At 49.0% G+C, this 18,822-nt stretch overlaps 1 protein-coding gene across 1 annotated transcript in view; it reads right to left on the bottom strand.

Annotated features, from left to right (window-relative positions):
• Positions 1-1,481: 1,481 nt before the first annotated feature.
• Positions 1,482-18,822, bottom strand: part of LOC147096296 (zinc-binding protein A33-like) — a 38,856-nt gene continuing 21,515 nt past the window's right edge. The window contains exon 6 of the mRNA XM_085973868.1: positions 1,482-5,990. Within this exon, the coding sequence (XP_085829994.1) occupies positions 5,458-5,990 (533 nt within the window). The 3' untranslated portion in view covers positions 1,482-5,457. The remainder of the gene's footprint in view (positions 5,991-18,822) is intronic.

Genomic DNA, 18,822 nt, shown 5'->3' with positions numbered 1-18,822 from the left:
AACGCCACCTTCCGGCTGTGGGGCCACATTACAGGCAGCGAGCTCACCGGCTTCCTGCAGTTCTGACCAAGGCTCATCGACCTGAAACTCGGTTTCTCTCCCTACACATGCTGCCTGACCTGCTGAGGATTTCCAGCATTTCCTGTGTTTATTCCTGCAGTTCACACCTCATTCTGGACTTAGCTGGACATTTTGAATTACCGCCCAAAAACTATTTTATCCCCAGAATTCGTTCATTCATTTTTTTGTTCGTAATGAATTTGCACCCAACCAGCGATCATTTGGTTTCAGTGCAGTCTCACCATGTTTATTACATTCATTAATCTAACAATACAAACAAAGCGAACGAAAAGAACAAAAATGTTGTCAGACAAAAACTCTAAAGCAGGAAGTTCAGGCGCTGCTTACTGGTCTGTCAGGAGCAAGATACCCGTGGATGTAGTGGAAGAAAGTTCACGGGCACTGTTGTTGGCCACACATTGAGATCCAGATCTTACTCAGGCCAACAGAGGCAGGTTATGAAGAGAGGAAAGGAGCATCAATCACACAGCGGCATGGGGTTTCCCAGCAGAACCAGAGTGTATTCCAGCAGATGCATGAAGCACACAGCAGAGGCAATCAGCATCCCAGCAGAAGCAGGGTGCTCACATCAGAGCCAAGACACGTCCCAGCACAGGCAGGGAGGTAAAGAATTGAAACAAAGGTGCTCTCTTCTTCTGTATCTGCTCGAAGCAGGTTACATTTCCGTATTAGCAGAGACATGGTGTGAACAATAATATAAAAAACAGAATCTACTAATACAATAAACCTGAATTGGAAAAGGTGTTTCAGGTGTATAACGCCTCATCACGAGTTCTGATGAAAAGATTCACATTCAAACCATCAATCGGCTCTTTTCTCTTTACAGATACTGACTGGTCTGCCATGCACTGCCGGCACTTTGTGTTTTATATCCGGTAGGAACAGTTTGCCAGTGAGCCCCATCAGCTGGGAACAGATGTGTGGCACTGGAGGGGCGGGCGAAAAGGGGGCAACTGAATTTGCCACACTACAGTGACAGAGCTTACTCATGAAAAAAATAAGTTGCAAACTATAATATTTCTCAATGCACTGAGGGCTGTAAAAGAGATTTCACTCCAGCTTATGGGGCAGCACAGCTCAGACTGGGAGAACACCATGTGTGGAGTGCAGCGAGCACCGTGGCACAGTGAGCTGAGCACCAGCACAGCCAATCGCCTTTTCATAATGTGGCTTTCTTTGCAGAAGTCCCTCAACCCTCAATTTCCTCGCTTCTTCTCCAGAAGGCACTAACTCCAGTCTCGGGAACAGCAGAGCTGAGCTCAGTTGTGTCCTCACCTGATGGCCATGCCCAGCCTGGGGCTCTTTTCTCTAGATAAGAGAAGACTGAGGGATGATGTAGCTTTTAAAAGCTCTTTAGAGTAATTTGTCCATGACTACACAAACCACTCTGGGTCCAGGTATATTGTGTATCAGTAAAACAGGTTTATTAAGCATTAAACATCCAGTACAAAGAAGTAATACTGAACAAGAAGATAGTCACAGTCTGTTCATCGAACCCTGGCATTCCTCTGAGTGACTGTGTCTCTTTTTTCTCTTGCTGTGTTCTGTTGACTGAAGCTTCTTCTTCCTCCACTGCTTTCGGTGTTCAATATCTGTATTGTTATACCCTTTTTCTCCCATTTTGACTATGTGGCAGTAATTAGCTCTCTGACACCTAGTAAATGTCCCTCCTCTCCTCACCAATCATCTTCTGACCTCGTTAACCCACTCGGCCTCTTTCTGTGTATAACAAAATACCCGTATCTAAGAGTTTCACTTTACAGAACATCCTTGAGGAGTTTTCTAAACAGTTTGTCTATTCTGCAGTTTCTAAAATGAAGGATGTCTCCAACTCTTATCTCTTTTCTCTAGCTCTTATCGCTTTTCCATAACATTACCGAATTCTATGTCTCTGACAGTCTCTGTTTATTTAGCACCATATTCCATTGCTACAGTAATTTAAAACACAGGTTTTTAGTCAGGTTGGCATAATTTCCCATCCTGCTTTGGTCTCAGCCATTCGCCATTTTATACAGGCTATATCGGTTTTTAACATAGAATTCCACATATTATAGTTATATAAAAATGGTTATAGAAACTTAATAATGGTTAGTAAATCCTATCGGTACACTCTATCTTACAGATACCCGATAGAGGTCTTTACAATGATGAAAGGGAAAGGTCGACATACAGTAAATAAGTGTATGTTCCATTGCCCAACTCCTCCAAATCCATCAACTGATTGCAGAAGGAAGAAGGCCCAGCAGCGCCTATATTTCTTGAGGAGGCTGAAGGGATGTAATCTGTCACCCCCGATCCTCTCTAACTTCTACCGCTGCACTATAGAGAGCATCCTGACAAACTGTATCACGGTATGGTACGGCAGCTGTAGCTCCCATGACCGGAAAGCCCTGCAGCGGGTAGTCAAAACTGCCCAACGCATTACCGGCACCCGGCTACCGACCATAGAACATATATATCAGAAACGCTGCCTATGGAGGGCACGGTCCATCATCAAAGACCCTACCCACCCCAGCCACAGTCTGTTCACCCTCCTACCATCTGGAAGACGCTACAGATGCATTCGCACCCGTACGACCAGATTTAGGAACAGCTTCTTTCCCAGGGCTGTCATCCTACTGAACTTCACAAATAAATACTAAAGCCTGCACATCGGCCGATGCACTTTATTATGGTCATATTTATGCTAATATATATGTACAAATGTATGTTCAAATGTTTAAGTGTCCTAATCCAAAATGTACACTCTCGGGAGCCGCAAGCCTACATTTCGTTGTACTGCACTTGTGCACTAACAATGACAATAAAAGTTGATTTGATTTGATTTGAATGTTGGCCGGGACATGGGTAAACTGCCTGCCCTTATTTCAATAGTGTCTCGTGATCTTTAACACCCAGTTGAACAGGTAGACAGGGCCTCTAACACCTCAACCTAAAGATGGTACATCTAAATAACGGTGACTGCACTTCAAAAAGAATTCATTGGCTGTGATGTGCTTTGGCATGTCTTGAAGTCATGAAGGATCTTTATGATTGCAAGCTCTTTCCTTCTGATTCCTTCATTATTGCGCTGGAGTGTCAGCTCAGGTTATGTACTCAGCAAGGCGAGGGCTTTGACCCCACAACATTCAGACTCTACTGGGTTTTCAGTTACCCGAGTGGGCTCCCAGACCCTGGCACTAAGGAGACTGGTCGCGGCTGCACCGTGCAGTCGGCAGATCCGGTTCACCCTTCGCCCCTGTGCTCACTCACCTACACTGGCTCCCGGTCCGGCAAGGCCTCGATTTTAAAATTATCATCCTTGTTTTCAAATCCCTCCATGGCCTCGCCCCTCCCTATCTCCGTAACCTCCTGCAGTCCTACAACCCTCCGAGATCTCTGTGCTCCTCCAGTTCTGGCCTCTTGCACATCCCCGATTTTCATCGCTCCACCATTGGCAGCCGTGTCTTCAGCAGCCTAGGCCCTAAGCTCTGAAATGTCCTTCTTAACCCTCTCCGCCTCTCTTCCTCTCACTCCTCCTTTAATAAACTCCATTAAACCTCCCTCTTTGACCAAACTCCTTATGTGGCTCAGTGTCAAATTTGGTTTGATAACGTTCCTGTGAAACGCCTTGGGTCATTTTACTATGTTTAAGGTGCTATATAAATGCAATTTGTCGTTGTTGTTTGATTCAAATCCAGGACCAAGGGGTGAAGTAACGGTCTGACACATACCTAGGGCGCTGCCTAGGATAATCCAGTAACTAGTTTCCATTCACTTTTGACCAAAGTATCTCCCAGGCACCCTCGGGAAATAAATTTCATGTCTTCAGCACCCACTTCAGAGATTTTTTAACTGATTAATCTCCTCTCTGTACTCGGAATACAGGCCCAGATTTTGGAATTCTGCTCTCCTGACACACAGCAAGAGCCCATATTGGGAAATTCCACACTCCCAACCTGTGCTTTTTTGAACATTGGACAAACCGGGATACGGATTTTCCCGACAGCGACTCTGTGTTTGTCAGGAGCACGGAAGAGGGAATTCTAGGCTCGTATTTATTTTCCATTCTTTTTTCTGATCCCATTATCTTTCAGTTCTGAAGGAAGGCCCTGCCTGAATTGTCTGATCCGCCGAGTGTTTCAGCATTTGCTGTTTTTGATATTCCCTCAGTACCGGTTTCCACCAGCAGGTGGTGATACTGCACTGTAAAACTTTACAGCTCTTTGTACAGCTCGCCATCACCATCTCCTGGCTGAAAGTGGCACTACAATCAACTGCAGGGGAACGTCAAACACTCTCGGGGTGAATTTTCACTTTTACCACAACAGGCGTTAGCGGATCGGCCGCCCGTTTTACAGCCCGCACCGCAGTAAAAGTGAACATTCAGCCCGTTAAACCGAAGATTTGCAAACTCCCCGTCATCTTGAAGAGAGATAGTTTGTGTATTTCTCATCACTAATGGTGCTGATGAACTGAGGAATGTCCTCATTTTGAGAGCACAACTTATACCTGCTTTTTAATATAAAGGAGTGGGGCAGTGATGAGAAAGGGCTGGGATAGAGTTGCTGTTGGTTTTACTTTTTATTTTAGTCTTTGTTTTTATTACAGTGTCAGCCAGTGGCTCAGTTGGTCGCACTCTCGCTTCCTGAGTCAGAAAGTTGTGGGTTCAAGTCCCACTCCAGAGACACCAGCACAACAATCTAGGCTGACACTCCAGTGCAGTACTGAGCGAGCGCCGCACTGTCGGAGGTGTCTTTTCGATGAGACCTTAAACCGAGGCCCTGTCTGCTCTCTCAGGTGGATGTAAAAGATCCCAAGGCACTATTTCAGAGAAGAGTTCTGACGAAGGGTCATTGACCTGAAACGTTAACTCTGTTTCTCTCTCCACAGATGCTGCCTGACCTGCTGAGTATTTCCAGCATTTTCTCCTTTTATTTCAGATTTTCAGCATCTGCAGTATTTTGCTTTTGTGTTTGAGTTTTCCCTGGTGCCTTGGCCAATATTTATCCCTCAATTAGCGTAACAAAAAACAGATTATCTGGTCATTATCACATTACTGTCTGTGGGAGCTTGCTGTGCGCAGATTGGCTGCCGCGTTTCCCACATTACAACAGTGACTACACTCCAAAAAGTACTTCATTGGCTGTAAAACGCTTTGGGAAGCCCGGTGGTCGTGAAAGGCGCTATAGAAATGCAAGTCTTTCTTTCTTCTTCTGACATTTTATATTTTTATTGGTTGTATTTACAGTCTCATTGGGATTTTACAATGTGTAATTTGGAAATTACATTTTCTAACTCCTGACCCCTGACCTCTGCTCCTGACCCGAATGGCGTGGGGGGTCAAGTCATTGTGACGTCATGGATGATGCGGGCCGGCCCGAGGCCCCGCCCCTTTTACAGACCCGGATCGGAGCCGGAGCAGATTCTCAGCCACTTGTTCACATCCCAAGTCCCAAAGAAAGGATAAAGTTTCCCCGTGAATTTATTCCCAGTGAAGGTGTGGAGATGGGACTTGGTGTCCGCGCTGTAAAATGAAACTGTCCCGGACTCATAACTGAGAGAAACTCCCACCTTCCCGGGGATCGGACCGGCGGGGAGACGGGATTCAGGGGAGGAGATTACATAAAACACATCATCAAACCGCTCGATGGTCCAGAATCCAGTCTCCGGGCTCAATGTGACCCAACCCTCCCTCCCCACAGACTCTGCGGCTACTCCCAGACTCCAGCCCCGATTACCCGCCACCTCCACCTCCCAGTAATGTCTCCCCGATGTGAATCCCTCCGATCCCAGCACACAGGGCTTGTCTGTAAACCTCTTCCCGGTGTCAGGGAGATTCCTCTTGGTCCGGGTCCATCTCAAACTCTTCAGATCCTCAGATATCTCGAGCCATGGACTCACTGTTTCCACATCCAGGGTCACAGAGACTGGGAGAAAAAGCAGAGAATTAGAGAGATTCACCCGGGATTAGAGAGACTGGCCGGGGATCGGGGGGAGAGACTGATCGGGGGGAGAGACTGGCCGGGGATCGGGGGGAGAAACTGGCCGGGGATCGGGGGAAGACACTCACTGGGGATCGGGGGGAGAGACGGGCCGGGGATCGGGGTGGGGAGAGACTGGCCGGGGATCACGGGGGGAGACTCGCCGGAGATCGGGGGAGAGACTGGCCGGGGATCGGGGGGAGAGAGACTGGCCGAGGATCGGGGTGAGACTCGCCGGGGATCGGAGGGAGACTCGCTGGAGATCGGGGGGAGAGACTGGCTGGGAATCGGGGGAGAGACTGGCCGGGGAGAGACTGGCCGGGGATCGGGGGGAGAGACTGGCTGGGAATCGGGGGAGAGACTGGCCGGGGAGAGACTGGCCGGGGATCGGGGGGAGAGACTGGACGGGGATCGGGGAGAGACTGGCTGGGGATCGGGGGGAGACTGGCTGGGGATCGGGGGGTGACTGGCCGGGGATCGGGGGGAGAGACTGGCCGGGGATCTGGGGGAGAGAGGCTGGCCGGGGATCGGGGTGAGACTCGCCGGGGATTGGGGGGAGACTCGCCGGAGATCGGGGGGAGAGACTGGCTGGGAACCGGGGGAGAGACTGACCGGGGATCGGGGGGAGACTATCCGGGGATCGGGGGTTGACTGGCCGGGGATCGGCGGGGAAGAGACTGGCCGGGGATCGGGGAGAGAGACTGGTCGGGGATCAGGGGGGGAGAGACTGGACGGGGATCGGGGAGAGACTGGCCGGGGATCGGGAGGAGAGACTGGCCGGGGATCGGGAGGAGAGACTGGCCGAGGATCGGGGAGAGAGATTGGCTGGGGATCGGGGAGAGACTGGCCGGGGATCGGGGGGAGAGGATGGCCGGGGATCAGGGGGAGACTTGCCGGGGATCGGGGGGAGAGACTGGCCGGGGATCGGGGGAAGAGACTGGCCGGGGATCGGGGGGAGAGACTGGCCGGGGATCGCGGGGGAGAGACTGGCCAGGGATCGGGGGGAGAGACTGGCCGGGGATCGGGGGGGGAGAGACTGGCCGGGGATCGGGGAGAGACTGGCCGGGGATCGGGGGGGGGAGAGACTGGCCGGGGATCGGGGGAGAGACTGGCCGGGGATCGGGGGGGGAGACTGGCCGGGGATCGGGGGGAGAGACTGGCCGGGGATCGGGGAGAGACTGGCCGGGGATCGGGGGGAGAGACTGGCTGGGGATCGGGGGGAGAGACTGGCCGGGGATCGGGGGGAGAGACTGGCCGGGGATCGGGGGGAGAGACTGGCTGGGGATCGGGGGGAAGAGACTGGCCGGGGATCGGGGGGAGACTATCCGGGGATCGGGGGTTGACTGGCCGGGGATCGGCGGGGAAGAGACTGGCCGGGGATCGGGGAGAGAGACTGGTCGGGGATCAGGGGGGGAGAGACTGGCCGGGGATCGGGGGGAGAGACTGGCCGGGGATCGGGGGGAGAGACTGGCCGAGGATCGGGGAGAGACTGGCCGGGGATCGGGGGGAGAGACTGGCCGGGGATCGGGGGGAGAGACTGGCCGGGGATCGGGGGGAGAGACTGGCCGGGGATCGGGGGGAAGAGACTGGCCGGGGATCGGGGGGAGAGACTGGCCAGGGATCGGGGAGAGACTGGCCGGGGATCGGGGGGAGACTGGCTGGGGATCAGGGGGATAGACTGGCCGGGGACTGGGGGGAGAGACTGGCCGGGGATTGGGGAGAGACTGGCCGGGGATCGGGGAGAGATTTTCTCATCGAGATCCCCCTTTCTGACTTTTTTGTTTTTCAATTCGAGTAAAGAGCCGCCCTGAGGGGAGGAAACGAGGATCTGACAACAGCAGAAAACACCGGGATTTCCAGGGAGGGAGGTCACAGCTTCTGAAAATATCAAACATTACACCCGCCTCCGGACTGTGGGATTCTGTGGGGATATAAATACTAAAATGAACAAAAGCTGGAACTGGAGCCTCAATGTACAACTAAATACTGTTCCCAGTTTAATGCCCCACAAACTGGGGTTAAAATACCTGGGGGTTGAACACATTCCATACTCCTTACCAGATTACTAACTGAGGAAAGTCACTCTGTGGGACTGGGTGTATATGGGTAGATGTGTGTGTGCATGTTCCTCAAAGTAGAAAAGTCCCCGGTCTGGATGGGATGCATCCTATGTTACTGGGGGAAGTAAGGGGGGAAATTGCGGAGGTTCTGGCCACAATCTTCCAATGCTTCTTAGATCTGGGGGTGGTGCCAGAGGACCGGAGGATTGCAAATGTTGCACTGCTCTTTTCAAAAGGGGAGAGGGCTAAACCTGGCAACTACAGGCCAGTCAGCCTAACGTCGGTGGTGGGGAAAGTTGTAGAGACAATAATCTGGGACAAAATTAATCAGCGTTTGGGAAAGTATGGGCGAGGAAATGAAAGTCAGCACGGATTTGTTAAAGGCAAATCGTGTTTGACTAACGAGATCGAGTTCTTTGATGAAGTAACGGGGAGAGTTGATGAAGGTAGTGAGGTGGATGTGGTATATATCGACTTTCAAACCAAGGTATCTATAGATATGTGAAGAGAAAAAGATTAGTGAAGTCAAGCGTAGGTCCCTTGCAGTCAGAATCAGGGGAATTTATAATGGGGAACAAAGAAATGGCAGACCAATTAAATACATACTTTGGTTCTGTCTTCAGAAAGGAGGACACAAATAACCTCCCAGAGATGTCGGGGAATATAGGGTCTAATGAGAGGGAGGAACTGAATGAAATCAGTATTTGTATGGAAATGGTGTTCGGGAAATTGACGGGATTGAAGGCTGCTAAATCCCCAGGGCCTGATAATCTACATCCTAGGATACTTAAGGAAGTGGCCCGAGAAATAGTAGATGCATTGCTGGTCATCTTCCAAAATTCTATAGACTCTGGAACAGTTCCCATGGATTGGAGGGTAGCTAATGTTACCCCACTATTCAAAAAAGGTGGTACAGAGAAAATGGGGAATTACAGACTGGTAAGTCTGACATCGGTAGTGGGGAAAATGCTAGAGTCCATTGTAAAAGATGTAATAGCAGAGCACTTCGAAAACAGTGACAGGATCAGACAAAGTCAACATGGATTTACAAAAGGTAAATCGTGCTTGACTAATCTAGTGGAAATTTTTGATGATGTACCTGGTAGAATAGATAAGGGAGAGCCAGTGGATGTGGTGTATTTGGACTTTCAGAAGGCCTTTGATAAGGTCCCGCATAAGAGATTAGCATGTAAAGTTAAGGCACATGGGATTTGGGGCAAGGTACTGACTTTATGCATCTCTCCACTTCACCTGACGAAGGAGCAGCGCTCCGAAAGCTTGTGATTTCAAATAAAGCTGTTGGACTATAACCTGGTGTTGTGTGACTTCTTACATTTGTCCACCCCAGTCCAACACCGGCATCTCCACACCATGTATGATTTTGATCGAGTAAATAAGGAGAAACTGTTTCGAATGGCAGAAGGGTTGGTAACCAGAGGACACAGATTGAAGGTGATTGGCCAAAGAACCAGAGGCGACATGAGGAAACATTTTTTACACAGCGAGTTGTTGTGATCTGGAACGCGCTGCCTGAAAGGGCGGTGGAAGCAGATTCAATAGTAACATTCCAAAGAGTATTGGATAAATAGTTCAAGGGAAAAAATGACAAGGCTGTGGGGAAAGAGCAGGGGACTGGGATTAATAGGATAGCTCTACCAAAGATGGGCCGAATGGCCTCCTTTTGTTCTGCATCATTCTATGGTCACAAAAAATAAGCATTTTATTAAGAGTGTCTAATCCTCCACCTGTGAGTAGTCTGCTTTCAGATGACCAAGAACGACTTTAAAACTGTACTGAACCATTTACTAGTTTCATTGGTGTACACTAGTCAGTTTCTTCATAAATTTAATATATTTTAATGTTTAAAAACTGTTAAAACGTGCCTACTAGTGCCTGTGCCCCTAAAAATGGGTTCAATTTGAAGAGCTTCCTCAAACGGGCACAATCAGCGGAAACTCGCCAGGCTCATTATCCCGATCTGGCGGCGGGGCCAGTTTTATGGGCGGGGTCGATAAATGGAACAACACCCAAAAGCTCAGAGGGACTTGGACTTCGAGCTTCGAGCAGCGTAAGGAGATGAGAGCTACACGCTTACAACTGTTCCTGATAAGTCCTCCAGTGAGTATCTGTCTGTCCCAGTGTAAGAATCCTGAGAAATCCCCATTTCAGATTCCCACTAGCTAACATGGACGAAATGAAATAAACATTATTAGTTGTAGGTTTAGGTTGGTATTATGTAACTGTTAGTCAATGCTCGCCAATTCTTGAATAATCGTGTTTATAAACCAGTGTAATATGCCTTGGGTAGACCCAGTTAGATTTTAAAATGGAAGAAAGAGGCCTTGGGCCTGCTTGACCAAATATTAATGGTGCAGACTTTAACAAGCCTTGTTAGCAAAGCGACAGTCAGTCTGTGAGAAAAGCTGAGAGAATTAATGGAACTCCAGAGACTGAGATACGAGGCAGGGACTGTAAGATTGTTATGAATTACATGTTTGTTTTTTTTGAATTCTTGTTTTAATATCTTATAACCAATAATATCTTATAATTGTCAGTAACAGATCCATAATCGTGTGTAAGGATTAAATGTAGAAGTTTGTAATCATCAACTGTATGCAATGATAGCCTGAATGATGTGTAACATGTAACCCTTTTTCTTATGCTTAAAAGTCTGTGAGGAAGCTGTAACCAGACAGCCTGGGGTGAGAAAGAGATTGCCACGGTCGTCTAGACTGCAGTTAGCCTGGGAACCAAGGTCAGGTGCAGTTACCATTGTGCTGAAATGTTAGAACATCCGCAGTGAATTCTAAAAACAAAGGCCAACAGGAAGGGCCGTATCTCAACCTGTGGAGACATATTCCTTTAGTATTGCCATAAATACCCCAGATAAAACCATTTGGACCACCCAGCATTGACATCGGTACCGGCTACGGACATGACAATGGCACACCCAGCCCAGTCGACCTTGCGAAGTCCTCCTCACCAACATCTGGGCACTTGTGCCAATATTGGGAGAGCTGTTCCACAGACAAGTCAAGCAACAGCCTGACAGACTCATACTCACAGAATCATACCTTTCAGCCACTGTCCCAAACTCCTCCATCACCATCACCTGGGCAGATCCTGTCCCACCGGCAGGACAGACCCACCAGGAGTGGCGGCACAGTGGTATACAGTCGGGAAGGAGTGGTCCTGGGAGTCCTCAATCTTGACTCCGGATCTCCTGAAGTCTCATGGCTTTAGGTAAAGCAAGGTGAAGGAAACCTCCTGCTGATTAACACCTACCGCCCTCCCTCAGCTGATGAATCAGTTCTCCTCCATGTTGAACACCACTTGGAAGAAGCACTGAGAGTAGCAAGGGCACAGAATGTACTCTGGGTGGAGGACTTCAATGTCCATCACCAAGAGTGCCTCGGTAGCACCTCTACTGACCGAGCTGGCCAAGTCCTTAAAGACATAGCTGCCAGTCTGGGCCTGCACCATTCAGGATAAAGCAGCCCGCTTGATTGGCACTCCATCCACCACCTTCAACATTCACTCCCTCCACCACCGGCGCACTGTGGCTGCAGTGTGCACCATCTACAAGATGCACCGCAGCAACTCGCCAAAGCTCCTTCAACAGCACCTTCCAAACCCGCGACCACTACCACTTAGAAGGACAAGGGCAGCAGACGCATGGGAACATCACCACCTACAAGTTCCCCTCCAAGCCACACACCATCCTGACTTGGACCTGTATCGCCGTTCCTTCACTGTCGCTGGGCCAAAATCCTGGAACTCCCTTCCTAACAGCATTGTGGGTGTACCTACACCATACGGACTGCAGCGGTTCAAGAAGGTGGCTCACCACCATCTTCTCAAGGGCAATTAGGGATGGGCACTAAATGCAGGCCTAGCCAGCCAGCAACGCCCACATCCCATCAATGAATAAAAAAAAAAGAACCAACAATAGGGAAAAACCTACTTGACCTCATCCTCACCAATCTACCTGCCGCAGATGCATCTGCCCATGACAGCTTTGGTAGCAGTGACCAATGCACAGTCATTGTGGAGACGAAGTCCGGTCTTCACACTGAGGACACCCTCCATCGTGTTGTGTGCCACTACCACTGTGCTAAATGGGATAGATTCAGAACAGATCAAGCAGCTCAACGCTGGGCATCCATGAGGCGCTGTGGGCCATCAGCAGCAGCAGAATTGTATTCCACCACAATCAGTAACCTCATGGCCTGACATATCCCTCAGTCTACCATTACCATCAAACCAGGGGACAAACCCTGGCTCACTGAGGTGTGTAGAAGAGCATGCCAGGAGCCGCACTAGGCGTACCGAAAAATGAGGTGCCAACCTGGAGAAGCTGCAACACGGGACTATATGCATGTTAAAAAGCAGAAGCAGCATGCTATAGACAGGGCTAAGTGAACCCACGATCAACGGATCAGATCAATGCTCTGCAGTTCTGCCACATCTAGTCGTGAATGGTGGTGGACCATTGAACAACTAACGGGAGAAGGAGGCTCCATGAACATCCCCATCTTCAAGGATGGTGGAGTCCAGTACGTGAGTGCAAAAGACAAGGCTGAAGCGTTTGCAACCATCTTCAGCCAGAAGTGCCGAGTGGATGATCCATATCGGCCTTCTCCTGAGATCCTCACCATCACAGAAGCCAGTCCTCAGCCAATTCACTCCACGTGGTAGCAAGAAATGGCTGTGTGCACTGGATACGGTCAGAAGTGGGGATGTTGGCTGATGACTACACAGTGTTCAGTGCCATTCACAACTCCTCAGATAATGAAGCAGTCCATGCCCGCCTGCAACAAGACCTGGATGCAGAAATGCATCCAGCTGCGGCTACTAGCAGACCGCATTGCGGCGCTGGAGCTGCGGATGGATGGGCTTTGGAGCATTCACGATGCTGAGAGGGTCGTGGATAACACGTTTAGTGAGTTGGTCACACCGCAGGCAGAAGGCAAATGGGTGACCATCAGGCAGAGCAGTAGAGGCAGGCAGGTAGTGCAGGGGACTCCTGTGGCCATCCCCTTCTCAAACAGGTATACCGATTTGGATACTGTTGAGGGGGATGACTTACCAGAGGAAGGCAGCAGCAGCCAACTTCCTGGCACCAGGGGTGCTTCTGCTGCTCAGGAACGGAGGAAAAAGAGTGGGAGAGCAATAGTGGTAGGGGATTCTATCGTAAGGGGAACAGATAGGCGTTTCTGTGGTCTTAGACGTGGCTCCAGGATGGTTTGTTGCCTCCCTGGTGCCAGGGTCAAGGATGTCACTGAACGGCTGCAGGGCATTCTGAAGGGGGAGGGTGAACAGTCAGAGGTCGTGGTTCACATTGGGACCAACGACATGGGTAGGAAGAGGGATGAGGTCCTGCAGCAAGAATTTAGGGAGCTAGGTAGCAGATTAAAGAGCAGGACCTCAAAGGTTGTAATCTCTGGATTACTCCCGGTGCCATGTGCTAGTGAGTATAGGAATAGGAGGATAGAGCAGATGAATGCGTGGCTAAAGACTTGGTGCAGGAGGGAGGGCTTTAGTTTCCTGGATCACTGGGCCTGCTTCTGGGGAAGGTGGGACTTGTACAAGTCAGACGGGTTGTACCTGAACCAGAGCGGGACAAATATCCTTGCGGGGAGGTTTGCTAGCACTGTTCAGGGGGGCTTAAACTAAAATGGCAGGGGGTTGGGAACCTGAGCAGGGAGACAGAGGAAAGGGAAACAGGGATAAAAGCAAAAGATAGGAAGGAGAAAAACAAAAGTGGCAGTCAGAGAAATCAACGGTTTAAATCAAACGTGGCCACAGTAAATAATAATTCTAATAGGTCTAAGAGCGTTAAAAAACAAGCCTGAAAGCTTTGTGCCTTAATGCGAGGAGCATTTGTAATAAGGTGGACGAATTGGCTGCGCAAATAGAGGTAAACAAATATGATTTGGTTGGGATTACGGAAACGTGGCTCAAGGATGGCCAAGACTGGGAACTCAACATCCAGGGGTATTCGATATTCAGGAAAGATAGGCAAAAAGGAAAGGGAGGTGGGGTAACATTACTGGTTAAAGAAGGGATTAATACAATTGTAATGAAGGATATTAGCTCTGATGATGTGGAATCTGTATGGGTAGAATTGAGAAATACTAAGGGGAAAAAAACATTAGTGGGAGTGGTTTATACACCTCCCAACAGTAAGGCGGAGGTTGGGGATGGCATTAAAAGGGAAATTAAAGAAGCGTGCAATAAGGGCACAGCAGTCATCATGGGTGACTTTAATCTACATATAGATTGGGCCAACCAAATTAGTAATAATACTGTGGAGGAGGAATTCCTGGAGTGTTTACAGGATGCTTTCCTGGATCAATATGTCGAGGAACCAACCAGAGATCAGGCCATCTTAGACTGGGTATTATGTAACGAGAAAGGATTAATTAGCAATCTTTTTTACGAGGCCCCTTGGGTCTGAGCGATCATAATATGATCGAATTCTTCATTAAGATGGAGAATGAAGTAGTTGACTCAGAGACTAGGGTCCTCAATTTAAATAAAGGAAACTACGATGGTCTGAGGAGCGAGTTGGGTAGGATTGATTGGGGAATGGCACTCAAAGGGTTGACGGTGGATAGGCAATGGCAAACATTCAAAGACCGAAAGGATGAGCTACAGAATTTGTTCATCCCAGTTTGGCATAAAAATAAAACAAAAAAGGTGACTCAACCGTGGCTAACAAGGGAAATTAGGGATAGCATAAGATCCAAGGAGACGACATATAAATTGGCCAGAAAAAGCAATAATCCTGAGGATTGGGAGCAGTTTAGGATTCAACAAAGGAGGACAAAGGGATTAATTAAGAAAGGGAAAATAGAATATGAGAGTAAGCTTGCAGGGAACATAAAAACTGACTGTAAAAGCTTTTATAGATATGTGAAGAGAAAAAGATTGGTGAAGTCAAGCATAGGTCCCTTGCAGTCAGAATCAGGGGAATTTATAATGGGAAACAAATAAATGGCAGACCAACTAAGTTCATACTTTGGTTCTGTCTTCACAAAGGAGGACACAAATAACCTCCCAGAGATGCCGGGGAACATAGGGCCTGATGAAAGGGTGGAACTGAAAGAAATCAGTATTTGTAGGGAAATGGTGTTAGGAAAATTGATGGGACTGAAGGCCAATAAATCCCCAGGGCCTGATAACCTACATCCCAGGGTACTTAAGGAAGTGGCCCTAGAAATAGTAGATGCATTGCTGGTCATCTTCCAGAACTCGATAGATTCTGGAACAGTACCCATGGATTGGAGGGTAGCTAATGTTACCCCACTATTCAAAAAAGGTGGTAGAGAAAAAGTGAGGAATTATAGACCGGTAAGCCTGACATCGGTAGTGGGGAAAATACTAGAGTCCATTATAAAAGATGTAATAGCAGAGCACTTGGTAAGCAGTGACAGGAGCGGACAAAGTCAACATGGATTTACCAAAGGTAAATCATGCTTGACTAATCTACTGGAATTTTTTGAGGATGTAACTGGTAAAATAGATAAGGGAGAACCAGTGGATGTGGTGTATTTGGACTTTCAGAAGGCTTTCGATAAGGTCCCACATAAGAGATTAGCGTGCAAAATTAAGGCACATGGGATTGGGGGCAAGGTATTGACTTGGATAGAGAACTGGTTGGCGGACAGAAGGCAGAGAGTTGGAATAAACGGGTCATTTTCCGAGTGGCAGGCAGTGACTAGTGGGGTACCGCAAGGATCAGTCCTTGGACCCCAGCTGTTCACAATATATATTAATGATCTGGACGAGGGAATTGGATGTAATATCTCCAAATTTGCAGACGACACAAAGCTGGGTGGGAGGGTAAGCTGTGAGGAGGATGTCGAGAAACTCCAGTACGATTTGGACAGATTGGGTGATTGGGCAGAAACATGGCAAATGCACTATAATGTGGATAAATGTGAGGTTATCCACTTTGGTGGCAAAAACAGGAAGGCAGATTATTATTTGAATGGCAATAGATTGGGAGAAGGGGAAGTGCAAAGAGACCTGGGTGTTCTTGTGCACCAGTCGCTGAAGGTAAGCATGCAGGTGCAGCAGGCGGTTAAGAAGGCAAATGGTATGTTGGTCTTCGTAGCAAGAGGGTTCGAGTACAGGAACAAGGATGTCTTGCTACAGCTGTACAGGGCCTTGGTGAGACCACACCTTGAGTATTGTGTGCAGTTTTGGTCGCCTTACCTGAGGAAGGACGTTCTTGCCATGGAAGGAGTACAGCGAAGATTCACCAGGCTGATACCTGGGATGGCAGGAATGACGTATGAGGAGAGATTGTGTCGATTGGGCTTATACTCACTGGAGTTTAGAAGATTGAGAGGGGATCTCATCGAAACCTATAAAATTCTGTCAGGCCTGGACAAACTCGATGCAGGAAGGATGTTTCAGATGGCCGGGGAGTCCAGAACCAGGGGTCATAGTCTAAGGATAAGGGGTAAGCCATTTAGGACTGAAATGAGGAGGAATTTCTTCACCCAGATAGCGGTGAACCTGTGGAATTCTCTGCCACAGAGGGCGGTGGAGGCCAGTTCATTAAATATATTCAAAAAGGTGTTGTATATATTTCTTAAGGCTAAAGGGATCAAGGGATATGGGGAGAAGGCAGGGACAGGGTACTGAATTTGAATGATCAGGCATGATCTCATTGAATGGCGGAGCAGGCTCGAAGGGCCGAATGGCCTACTCCTGCTCCTATCTTCTATGTTTCTATGGAAGACGTTCAGGCTTGGGTTGTTAAGTGGCAGATAACATTCGCGCCACAGAAGTGCCAGGCAATGACTATCTCCAACAAGCGAGAGTCTAACCACCGCCCCATGACATTCAATGGCATTACCATTGCCGAATCCCCCACCATCAACACCCTGGGCGTCACCATTGACCAGAAACTTAACTGGACCAGCCACATAAATACTGTGGCAACAAGAGCAGGTCAGAAGCGAGGTATTCTGCGGCGAGTGTCTCACCTCCTGACTCCCCAAAGCCTTTCTACCATCTACAAGGCACAAGTACGGAGTGTGATGGAGTATCTCCACTTGCCTGGATGACTGCAGCTCAAATAACACTCTAGAAGCTCGACACCATACAGGACAAAGCACCCGCTTGACTGGCACCCCCTCTAACACTTTAAACATTCATTCCCCCAACCAAGGATTGCAGCGGTTCACGAAGGCGGCTCACCACCACCTTCTCAATGGCAATTAGGGATGGACAATAAATGCTGGCCTTGCCAGCGAGGCCCACATCACATAAAAATGAATTTAAAAAAATATAGCGAAGTCTATTGGCCCTGTCAACATCCCGGCTATCATGCTGAAGACTTGTGCTCAAGAACTAACCGCACTTCTAGGCAAGCTGTTCCAGTACAGCTTTAACACCGGCATCTATCCGACATTGCCGAAAACTGCCCCGGAATGTCTTGTCCACAAAAAGCAGGACAACTCCAACCCGGCCAATTACCGCCCCATCAGTCTACTCTCAATCATCAGCAAAGTGATGGAAGGTGTCATCGACAGTGCTATCAAGCAGCATTTACTTACCAATAACCTGCTCACTGATGCCCAGTTTGGGCTCCGTCAGGACCACTCGGCTCCAGACCTCATTACAGCCTTGGTCCAACCAAGGACAAAGGAGCTGAATTCCAGAGGTGAGGTGAGAGTGACTGCCCTTGACATCAAGGCAGCATTTGACCGAGTCTGGCATCAAGGAGCCCTAGTAAAACTGAAGTCAATGAGAATCGGGGGGGAAACTCTCCACTGGCTAGAGTCATACCTAGCACAAAGGAAGATGGTTGTGGTTGTTGGAAGTCAATCATCACAGCCCCAGGACCCCTTGAAGTCTCATGGCTTCAGGTAAAGCATGGAAACCTCCTGCTGATTACCACCTATACCCTCTCTCAGCTGATGAATCATGTTGAACACCACTTGGAAGAAGCACTGAAAGTTGCAAGGGCACAGAATGTACTCTGCGTGGGGGACTTCAATGTCCATCACCAAGAGTGGCTCTGTAGCACCACTACTGACCGAGCTGGCCGAGTCCTGAAGGACATAACTGCCAGTCTGGGCCTTCGTCACGTGGTGAGTGAACCAAAAAGAGGGAAAAACCTGCTTGACCTCGTCCTCCCCAATCTACCTGTCGCAGATGCATCTGTCCATGACAGTATTGGCAGCAGTGACCACCGCACAGTCATTGTGGAGACAAAGTCCCATCTTCACACTGAGTACACCCTCCATCGTGTTGTGTGGCACTACCACTGTGATAAATGGGATAGATTCAGAACAGATCTAGCAGCACAAAGCTGGGCATCCATGAGGCGCTGTGGGCCATCAGCAGCAGCAGAATTGTATTCCACCACAATCTGTAACCTCGTGGCCCGGTCGTGAATGGTGGTGGACCATTAAACAACTACCGGAAGGAGGAGGCTCCAAGAATATCCCCATTCTCAATGATGGTGGAGCCCAGCACGTGAGTGCAAAAGACAAGACTGAAGCGTTTGCAACCAACTTCAGCCAGAAGTGCTGAGTGGATGATCCATATCGGCCTACTCCCGAGGTCCCCGCCATCACAGAAGCCAGTATTCAGCCAATTCGACTCACTCCACGTGATATCAAGAAATGGCTGAGTGCACTGGATACAGCAAAGGCTATGGGCCCCAACAACATCCCGGCTATTGTGCTAAAGAC

Source organism: Somniosus microcephalus, unplaced genomic scaffold (genome assembly GCF_052327205.1).
Source record: "Somniosus microcephalus isolate GS21.2 unplaced genomic scaffold, FLI_Smic_1.0 unresolved_chr1, whole genome shotgun sequence".
NCBI classification, from domain to species: domain Eukaryota; kingdom Metazoa; phylum Chordata; class Chondrichthyes; order Squaliformes; family Somniosidae; genus Somniosus; species Somniosus microcephalus.
Note: the sequence above shows the minus strand (reverse complement) of the source record. Positions and strands in the feature narration are given on the sequence as shown.